The following is an 11,133-nucleotide window of genomic DNA, read 5'->3' as shown; positions in this document are numbered from 1 at the left end:
AGGAGCACTGTGCTCCTCCACCTCTGACCATTTGGTGGTCCCACTCAGTAGGGTTCCAAATCAAAAACCATCTCACCATCTGTTACAACCACCATAATATTTCCTACTGATTCTATAGGCTGCTACTGGTGTAATGGGCACCATGAGAAATAGTGGTACTTGGACAAAGTTAACCATGCTTCAACAGTCATGTGTCTCTATCTGTATGCAACCTTTCAACTTTTGTGAAGTGCATTTGTGTTTACTGGGCTGTGCATGGCTTTGGAGAAAAGCATGTGCCAAATGAATGAGACATAAATCTAAGCAGGAAAGAGCTTGTGTCCTCCTGCACCAGAAGACATCTGGTGAGGTTCCCAAAGAGAACTTGGTTCAGATTTGCCCTTGGAGACCACGCTCCTCGCCGGATTCTGAAAGCCGCGCCGATCTCGGATTGGCTGCATTTCAACACCCGGTGAGCAAAAAATCTAAGAGCAGCCATGGGGCTCTGAGCAGGACCCAGGTATTCACACACTGGTGCATGTGCAGAGCCACCAAAGCCCTCCGTGAAAAGCCAAGTATCCATCTCAGCAGAGAAACTGTCCAAATATGACACTTCAGGGCCCATAGGGAAGTCTGTTCTCCCGGTCCTGGTTGTGTTGATAACCTCCCACGGGACGTCAACGTGTCCTTTCAGAAGACAGCCCACACACAGCGGAGCTCAATACCCACTGACTGCTTCCATCATCGCTGTCTTGAAGGGCTCTGTGTCCACTGCTGACTGAGGTGAGTGGACTGCCATGACAATGAAGGGGTGAGGAAAAGGTAGAGAAGGGAACGACAGCCAGGGTTTTCAAGCGTGCACACACACACACACACACACACACACACACAAATCTCACGTAAATGTTACACATCTGCACCGTGTCCTAGTGTACTACGCTGTGCCGAAGTGTGCAGTACCTAGTACCACCTAATCAGAGGTGTGACACCTTTAGGACCAAATCTGATATTGCATGGAATGGAGAGTCCCATGTTGTGTTGACCCTTTGTCATAAATCGAGAAAGTGAACAAGAAAGAACGTGGTTATGAAAGACAGCTGGAAGGACCTGACCGGGTCTGCATTCACTTCTCTTCTACCGCACAATGGTGTCCACCGTGGTCTTACAGTGGTCTCCAGAGGGATCTCAGCAGTGGTCTTACAGTGGTTTGCACAATGGTCACAGGGACCTCCACAGTGGTCTCCAGAAGGATCTAAACAGGGGTCTCTACTGTGATTTCCACAGTGGTCCTCTCTGAGCGTTTCTATTTCCACCGGTTTGTGCTTTATTGTTTCAGAGTGGATGCTGGGTGCTCAGTCAGAGCAGTTATCTAAATGAATCTTTCTCAGCAGTGTGATGAGCTCAGCTGTAAGCCTCAGCAGCCTAGTTCCATAACGATAAAAAGCCTCCCTTCACATACCGCTCCTGGGACTTAAACTGATACTATCTGTCACAGGCTGAGCCCATATCCCTCCCAGGGAGTCAGGCAAGAAGGCCGCTTGGATTAAACCATCGTGTCATTGGCAGATGAATCGACGGAGAGCAACTTGCACAAAGACAGCGAGGGGAGCAGGCTTTTTGTCGGTGATAGATTCAAGTCCAAAGAGCAAATCGATTTTACAGGCAATTAGCACACAAAAATGATAAGGTGAAATATGTTCATAGGAGCAGCCTACATGGATGGGTAAAAGTGACCAACTAAAAATGTTTACATTTTTCGGGCAAGTTCTCAGAAACTTTTCCACATGGCTGTATATGGAGCTCATTGGTCGAGGATCTCGGTGTGTGATCTTTGGCATGGAGTCCACTGGGTTTTGATCAATAGAATATGGATTAGAGCATGAGATATAGACTGATGTTCTAGGCAGGATGGATTTTGGTTTCCATGAATGCAACAGGTGGTTTGGCTCACTAGAACACACTCAAGATGATGGTAGCAAAATGGGGGCTCCACACAGAAAGAATCAGAAGGCCCTGGAATTTTAGTATCTCAGGTGTGACATAGCCTGAGGAAATTCTGTAAGGGTCACACCTGACATGGCCAGGTGCATATTCAATTAGGGCCCCACCAAAGTTACTCCCCAGCATTAAATTTACACACTTAAATATATCAAATATATTTGCACACAGCAATATGAAGTTTGTTTACTAAGACTCTATTGTCTGCCCCAGTACTGTAGTGGTTAGCTCTACTGCCTTTGGACCCAATGGTTACAGGTTTGACCCCCACCTTTGGTTGTAGCAGTACCCTTAAGCGGTGTACTTACTCTAACTTGCCCCTGTGAAATTACCCAGCTGTACAAATGATCGTAAGAAACTTAGTGCTGTAAGTTGCTTTGGAATCAGCTATGTAAATTTTCACAGCAGGATGATTTTTACTGTACAAATTCAGGGTAGGTGCCTTGGCCAAGGGTACTACAGCAAGTGCATAGATTCTTACCTGGACCCATTGATTATAAGGCAAAGGGTGTAACCATGAAAGAGTGCAAACATTCCCTGTGTTGAACGAAGACCTAAATAAAGTTTAAGCTTTGAGCCCATGGACTTTCTCAGACCTTCCACTTGTGGATCAGTTCAAAACCCTCCATAAATGAGTGCACTTGCCAAAGTGGTGGTCTGTGAAAGGCGGGCGGTCACGTTTGTTTGGAATGTGGCTGACCATGTGGTTGGAAGGAGCCGTAACCGCTGGACCGAGCGGTTGGTGACGTCGGGCCAGCAGCCCTCCTTCCTCCGCGGGCCATAAGGACCGCTGTTTTTGTCTCCATGAATGCGTACACACAGGAAATGGAAACCATGCCGGTGCACCCTCCCTCACTTATAAAAATACCTTGGATGGCGCCACTGTGCAATTTCCTGATACGGCAGTGTGTCGGAGCACTCCTGCAGTAATGCGGTCCATACTTTGCATTCCCCTGGTCTGCAGGAGCTGCCGGGGCAGCCGGTTACCGGGACTACGGTGGCTAAACAGGGTCGCAGCCTGACCCTCACCGCGTCATTCCTGACGTGACAGCGGTTTCTTAGGGGAAGCCCGAACCCAGGGCCATAAACGGTCCCACCACAGTTGCAGAGGGCCGGGTGGGGCCCCTGTGGGCTGCCGGAGACCCAACCTGCTCCCCACCCAAACACGCGACCCACAGATGGTGCTCCGTGAGAGAGTAGTCTTCATGCACCATGAAAACACAGAGTTAGAAATGAGAGACATGTCCGTCCGTTTCAAGGTCCCGGGTCCAACAACATCCTACACAGCCCACGGGTCAAGAACTGAGCACAGAATTGCACATTATAGGAAGTGCAGCTGAGAACCTCAGTGTGAACTTCATTGTGAGAACTCCTGTGTGACTTTATCTGATGAATGTGGGACGTTGGAGATGTTCGAAACCTTCTGAAGGAAGGCAGCTTGGCATCAGAACCACGCATGAGAGTCCCAGGGCTGATCAAAGACCACCCTCTCATTGCTCGTCCTCCGTGGGCCGAGTGGTACCTCCAGCTGTGGTTTGGTGTCTCGGCTTCCCACAGAAACACACTTCTCATGTTGAAATTAAACAAAACCAAAAACACACAATAGAGCCACTCTATCACTGGAAGCATCTGATCTTATTAATCTCTGAAGAGATGTGGCCAAGAGCTTCTTGTTGTCATTTTGGGCTCTGAAAATAAGGGTTTTGAACTGAAGGAGGACACAATCTCACCCTGTGATCAGACCCAAGTTCCTCCAGGATATATCCAAGAGTGAACATGCAGTAGGGAGCCCTGTGAGCTACAGTAGTTTATCTGGATAATGGACACAAGAGGAAGTCCATCTGATCATATAGGTCAGCAAGTGGACCTCAGCTGTGGCCTGGTGGACATCTCCTTCTCCACGGTGACTTCAGAGCAGGTTGTCATCCGTCATTCGACACCCCAGCCGACCTCCTACCTTCTTTTGGATCGACAGGTCAGTGTTTTTAAAGTCTCATCAACCTAAATGACACTGCCCTCGCAAATAGTCTACAGGTCAAAAACTGCTTTACCCATCTGCTGGATCAGTAGGTCAACATGGACCCACTGTGAGCGCGTGTGTGAGAGTGCAAACATTCCCTGCTCTCCATCCATACGCTGCACAAGCTCTCGGGCCCCTCTGCAGCTCCACAGAAGATGGAGACATTTATGCTGTGCAATTAGAAAGGCGCTTCTTTGTGTGCACTGTTGGTTCTCCATGTTCTCCAGCTCTGGAGACACGTTCAAAGCTCCTGCTTTGTTCTCGTTACTTTAGTCATTATTCTTGGTTTATCAGCCTTCTGGGTGACGGGGTAATTAAAGCTTTCGACTTCCAGAGCATCAGCCCACAATTACCCACCGAGGGAGTAACAGAGGAGTGAGCTGCTGAGCGGGTTCTGTGTCCCGCCTCCATCGGCCCTGGGGCCCCATGTCTCGCTCTGGCATCGATGGGGACCTTCGCCTGACTCTCGCTGGAGTTGGACGCTTGATGTGGGAGCAAAGCATAATCGGTAGGACTTCCTGCTGGCTCTGCAGCTCTTTTTACACACACACACACACACACACACACACACACACACACACGACCACCACGTATCAACCAAAGATTGAAAAAGGGTGGAAGATCTGGAAAGAACTGGATTTATTAACACATTTTTTGAAACAAGTACCAGGAGGGTAACTGCTGTAGCACCAATTCAAAGTAGTTCACCAAAACTGCTTCCTATAAAAAAATCTTAAATAATACTGTTATGGAGTAAAATGTAAGATAACATACATATATAAGTTCCTATGATTAGAAAAAGGTTTTCTATGCAACTAAAATAAATAAAGATATTAACGTTTCAACATTTATGAAAAATACAAAACATTTAAATGAGTAACTTCACTGAAAAACCACGTACTTGAAAGAAAATTACCGTGAATAGTAAAATGAGAAAAATGAAAGTCGGCACTCTGAAGCCAGAATCAGACACCAACAAATACCATGAAAACACTGAAACAGTATTTCTCAGCTAAGTCCAGTTTGGCATAATAATCGCTTGAACCCACTGCAACTGACTGATACACCCTCAGGTTGGCCCAAAAGTTTAAACCAGCACTCTTTGGTAAACAGAATATCTTTGGTCAACGAGAACATCAGGACAATGTCACAGAAACAGGACAAAAGCTGTAGAAATGGAGTAAAGCGTTGGGGTTCAGTGTCGGAAAAACTAAACATTATCAATAGGAGTGTAGATTTGAATCGCACTTCTTGTGTACTTTACATGTCCGATTAACTTCTTTGTGGGGGTTGAACAGCCAAATCCATTCCTTTGGTGAAAGAATGAAAAAAGCAATTGGGAAAGCTCCACCCGGATATGAGGGCGACCCAGTCTACGTGTCAGTTTCGCCGTGCACGTTCTCCATGTGAACCTTGAGGTAGTCGTTCCTGGTAAACTTCTTGTGGCAGAGCTGACACTCAGCCATGGGGCGGTTGGGGTTGTGGGTGAGCTTGTGGCGAATCAGCATCTTCTTCAGGCTAAACGAAAGGTCACACACCTGCAGGGAGGCCAAGGCACAGAAAAGTGGTCAAACTGAAGCAGGAGCCATCGGCCACAAGGAGATCTTCTCTTATAGGTCGTGAAATGTGTCTGGGCTGCTATTCTCAAAATGGGTCCAGGCCGATAACTAGAACTGAGCACCTCGGACTTTCTGACACCCTGTTTGTCCACCGAGGATGAGCTCTGTCTTGGTGAACAATTGAGAGCAGGAGAGAAAGCAACTCTTTGACAGTGAGGAACCCTTGTCCTGTCAGTGCTTGTTCATGTACTTGCTGTATGGACTCACAGTGTTAGCTTATCTCTACCCTTCTTGGAGATGCAAATCGTAGTAACATAAGGTGCAAGAACCATCCATTACGACACCAGCTACACCAGTCCTTCAACCACCTCCATTTGCAGAAGCTGCTCATCACAAAGCAAAGGGTGAGAACCATCATCCATCACAGCTAAATCCGCGAGAGCCATTCATCTCAACAAAACCTCATGAGCAGAGACTGAGCCAGAGCTGAAAGTGCGGCACCTCCCATCTCGAACACAAACGGAAGGGTCCAGAGCACAAGAAAAGCCCTGGAACCCTTGTGGCTAAGCTCCTACTGTCACATGGAAGGAACTCCAGCGCACGGAGCCGGAGGGAGGGAGCGAGGGAGGCTACCATTTCACAGGGCTTAGAGGAGTAAATAAAACCATCCATGCATCCCAAACGGATCATTTAACGGGACACAAATCATCTCTTTATGAGCATCAGCCCCATGCACTTGGCACCGTAGCCGTTCAAACAATCATTAATTATCCCCTCTCATGAGAGAGTGCAGCATGCGTTGGAAATGGGAATCGCGGGCGCCTCTTTCCCATGCTAATCTGCTTAATCCGCCGGTGTCCCGGCGTGCGATGCTGGATCACGTCCGCTCCGAAAGCAGCGGCGGTGCAGCCCGCTCCATGGATTTTCCCTGCCGCTATCGCTCGGCCCGGCGTTTCACGCGATTAGTAGCACGTAGACGGGTCACCGCCTGGACAACATGTGTGGGGGATTACGGCTGCCGCCCCGGAGGCCGAGGGACAACTGTTCAGCCTGCTCAGCTCCGAGATGTAAATCACTCGCGAGGTCCCTTCCGACGGCGGCATGTCTAGCGGCGGCGTTAAGCCCGTAGCGTGAAGCTAAACTGTTTTTACACTGGTGCATCTGCAAGAGCACGGAGAGAGGAGCCGTTCGCTCCGGCCACATGCTCTGACAGCGTAGCGTAGCGCAGCCCTCCCCTCCCGTCCCGTCCCGTCCCGTCCCGTCAGATTTCTCACACACTTAATCGCTCGACTCCCAGGAAGGGCCTGGCTTCGCGAGTGGTCAGTCTGCCAAGCTCTGGACCTGAGAGCGGGACGCAGGAATCAACCCGGCAGCAATGCGGTTGAGGCGTCTGCGGACAGCGGAAGGTTGTGGGTTTGGCCCCACAGCCAAATGAAACCAAACTTAAATACATATATAAAAGAATTCCTTGTATTCCTTAGTCTCTAAATTGCAGCAATGCATTGTGGGTAGCGGGTGAGCTGCGAGCCTCTTTTCCTGTTCATGATTTTTGTATTCCTGGGTCAAGCGGCTCTAGAGTCCCGACGTCCGGCTCACCACACAAATGGAAACAATGGGGTGTGTTTATGCGCTGAGCTTTCAGTTCCAATAAAAGAGCGGAGCACAACTGGGAGAAAAGACATTCGCCGATGGCTCTCGAACCTTTAAGAAGCACCACATGAATGACTAATGAGAACCACATTTCCCAGTGGATATTACACAGTCGATGTGTTTTACAACTTTTAACATAGAGCTTCACACTATTTCACATTATTTTGGTTCAAAAGACAAGTCGTACATGTCGGCAAACGTTAAACTAACTCGTAGATTTATTTGTATACGGGTTTTCAAAACCTCCAAATTCACTCACTTTCGGCATTTATCCGACTTGTTTGCCCAAAGTGACTTACAACGTGTGGTTTGTATACTAAGCTATTCACCATATTTTACCTATTTATACTGCAGGGTGATTTTTACTGGACAGGCTACTGTACTACTGAGTACAGTAGCTCCCTGATATGACCTCTTTTCTGAGATATTTAGTATTCATTTTTCCATAAATAAATACTGGAATTCCAGTATGAATGAGGAAAGCCCAAGTAGTGCACTAAAGTCGGTCGGTCGGTCGGTCGGTCGATCGGTCCAGTAGTGCTCTTTCTGCACTGTACACCGGTAGCTGGACACTGAATGCACCGAAGACGTTGAGAAAGGGAGGACAGCTGGTGTCCACTTCTGGTTCAGTCGTACTCACGTCGCACTGGAAGGGCTTCTCTCCGGTATGAGTCCTCATGTGTTCATCAAGTCCGCGCTTCTGGCTGAAGGCCTTGTTACACTCGCTGCACTTGTACGGCTTCTCCTGGGACACACAACACAGCAGGGTAAAACAGTGACAGCACTGCTGTGAGGTCCTACCTTTGTGTCCACCTCATCTTCGGCAATCACCAGACCACAGGAGGCCACCGGAGCACCGGACCACACGCTGGCCAACGCACCCACCGCACATTTGTGGGCCGATCCCAGTTCACTTCAGCCCATGCGTCCTGTAGGAAAGAGGCATTGACAATGCCACCTGCCCCCTGCCTTGCTCACGCTCCTTATGCGACACGTTCACTGATAGGCCGGGCTGGTCACAGGAAGCGAAGATCATGGGAAAGAAGTGATCTCTGGGGTGGAGCTAGCTGTGGGTGAACAAAGAGACAGGATAGGCAGGGCTCCCAAGGTGGAGATGGGAAACAAGGCCAGGGGCCGGATAGGCTCCGGTTCCCCGCGACCCCATATGGGACAAGCGGTTCAGAAAGTAAGTGTGTGTGCGTGTTCGAACCTGCAAGGCGCCAACCGGTTCGCCCACACCTAGAACCCTATTGGTTTACTACTGTTGCCATGGCAACCACTCAAGCCACCCTTTTCTCACAGTGAGTGAGGGATCCCGAACGCACGCGGACACATTTGCTCTGCCGGCACCCATAGCTCCTGACCGGCCGTGCAGCCGCCACCGCCCCCCCAAGGCGACTCGACCTCCCAACCAACATGCTTCCTGCACGGCGCTAAACGTACGAGCACACTGGCACGAGAGCCACATGTACAGGGTGCTGTTCGTTCACACGCCGACGGCGCGAGTGACGGACTCTGCCACCCCACCCGGGGCGGTCTGTTCGTATCGCGTGTCTATAAACACGTAAGGAGACACAGAGGAGCTTCCGACTCCCGCAGACGGTCTGTGGAAGGAGACGCGTTTCAAACGAGTGCCGAAGTGCTCGATCGTGTTTTTGTGTCTGGTCGGTGTGTTTATTTGGCAGCAGAGCGCTGTGCCTCAGGGCCCTGATCAGATCAAAGCCCGATTACCCTCTCATGGTCCAGGCAATAACTATTACCCCACTCTGCTAGTAGTTAGCTCTGGAAGGTAACACCTGGCTAATGTTTAACATGTCGGCCCTGTTCAGTCAGAGGACAGGCAGGGTGTCCGTGAGCGTTAGGGTTAGGGTTAGGGTTATGGACAGATTACAGTTAAATTAGGGTTCGGGTTAGGATTTGGGTTACGGTAAAGACTAGATTGGGGCTAGGATTAAGGTTAAGGTTAGGATTGGGGTTAGTTTTTGGATTACAGTTAGGGATATATAAGGGTTAGGGTAAGATTAAGATTAGATTAGGACCATGGTTATATTACAGCTAGATTAGAGTTAGGGTTATATTAAAATTAGATTAGGGTTAGAATACGGTTAGACTAGGATTGTGAGTAGGGTTAGATTAGCATTAGGGTTAGGATTTGAGTTACGGCAAGGGCGAGATTGGGGCTAGGATTAGGGTTAGATTAAGGTTAGGACTATGGTTACATTACAGTTAGATTAGATTTAGGGTTATGATAAAATTACTTCAGAGTTATGAGTAGGGCTAGATTAGTTTGATTAACGTTATGGTTATATTAAAATTAAGATTAGGATCAGGAATTACAGTTAGACTACAGTAAAATTACAGTTATATCAGGGTTAGGAGGAACGAAGCAATGCGGCCAAGTAAACACACGAAACGGGTCATCTGCTTCCTTCCCAATCTCAGCCTTTCTGTTGGATGCAGAACTTTCAGATGCTCACAGACGGCAGCCAGGGGTGACATTATCGCTGCCCCAGACTGCACGGCATGCTGGGAAAACAGGTGAAATCACAGCGAGGACGAGCTCCTCCAAAGGGTCTCGTGACCTCTGTGCACAGCTGCAGCACTCGGGGGCGTCCTCCTCTGGCACAGCGCAGGGAAACCCCCGGCCACGTCTGTGAGTCTGCAGCCTGCGATCGTCCTTCCGGCCGTGAATTCCTCGCTCGCTCGCTCGCCTCACCTCTCGGTTTATGGTTCCGTCGGCGCCGGGCTCGGACCCCCGCCAGCGAGGAGCCCACCTCTGAGCTCTTAATTTCAAGGTAAACGTTGCTGAGAGTGCACGCCCAAGCGAGGCGTGTTATGTAGCTGTACTACAAAGCCGGGGGCACCCGGAGCAGGCGAGAACCTGCTGGACTTGTGCAGAAAGAACGTTCCGGAAGCCGCCACCCCACTGGGTGTTTCCAGGGAGACGGGAGCCCCAGGGCCTGTTGGGAAGTACCCAGGAAGGTATGCCCAATGACAAGAACACGCACGCGCACGCACGCACGCACGCACGCACGCACACTAGAACGAAAGTCTACTCCTGTGAGCAATAGCTGCTCACTCCCACAACAAAGGCTGGTAAAACAGGGTAAACAAAATAGGGTGAGGAACGCAGAAAACCACAAGAGTCTCTTCCACCCATCGTCACCATTGGAGACGAGAAGAGAAGACCCTCCGCGATGCTGCAAACTCGCACACTCATACATACACTCCAAGACACGCTCAGAAACACACTCGGTTTGGACTCCACAGTGACAGTAATTTAACTCTGCGCTCCGGGACATTGCGGTTTGTGACGAGCTGGAACAGAAAGATCCGAAAGAACTAATAAGGAAGCTCCAGAACAGACGGTTTGGAGAGCGAAGACGGCAGAACGCTAAAGACGACAGGAACACGGTGTCAGAGCTCCTCGATTTGAAACGCGACGACGGGTCGAGCGGGACTCGAAGAGCTCCGAAGGTATAAGGCCCACAAAGACGTTCGTCCGTTGCGCGAGCGTGTGACCATGACGCCGCTCGCACCTTCGACCGGACCCCTGCGGAGGATCTGGGACCTTCCGGAGGCCCGATCCTCCATGCTAGCTTTAACGGAGCAGTGGATTTGGATCAACTTCGAAGAGGTCAACTGCCGAAGGTGACGGTGATGCGTGAGCCAGTCGATCAGTCAAGACCGTCCACCCACCGGGTCATTTAGCTCCCGCTCTTCTCCGGAGCAACTTACAATGTTAAGATTACGATTATAAGGACTTGACGCCACCTTGACATTCTCATCAAAAATACGTACCCGAGTGTGTGTGCGAATGTGCATCTTCAGCCCGTCGTTCTTGCTGAAGGCCTTGTCGCAGTAGGGACACTGGTACGGACGCTCACCTGCGGCAGGGGAAGGAGGATGAGCCTCGGAAGGAGGGAG

General features: G+C 49.8%; 1 protein-coding gene across 3 annotated transcripts in view; it reads right to left on the bottom strand.

The window, feature by feature from the left end:
- Window positions 1–4,634: 4,634 nt before the first annotated feature.
- Window positions 4,635–11,133, bottom strand: part of prdm5 (PR domain containing 5) — a 37,369-nt gene continuing 30,870 nt past the window's right edge. For 2 of the 3 annotated variants that reach the window (XM_018733148.2, XM_018733149.2), the window contains exons 14-16: window positions 11,008–11,093; window positions 7,847–7,951; window positions 4,635–5,535 (exon numbers count right to left, since the gene is read on the bottom strand). In XM_018733148.2, coding sequence (XP_018588664.1) covers window positions 5,371–5,535; window positions 7,847–7,951; window positions 11,008–11,093 — 356 coding nt within the window. In that variant the 3' untranslated portion in view covers window positions 4,635–5,370. Of the gene's footprint in view, window positions 5,536–7,846; window positions 7,952–11,007; window positions 11,094–11,133 lie in introns of those variants that run through there. The other variant, XM_018733151.2, reaches the window with a different exon arrangement.

This window comes from Scleropages formosus, chromosome 9 (genome assembly GCF_900964775.1).
Source record: "Scleropages formosus chromosome 9, fSclFor1.1, whole genome shotgun sequence".
In the NCBI taxonomy this organism is placed as follows: Eukaryota; Metazoa; Chordata; class Actinopteri; order Osteoglossiformes; family Osteoglossidae; genus Scleropages; species Scleropages formosus.
The sequence above is the reverse complement of the archived record's forward strand: the minus strand, read 5'-3'. Positions and strand labels throughout refer to the sequence as shown.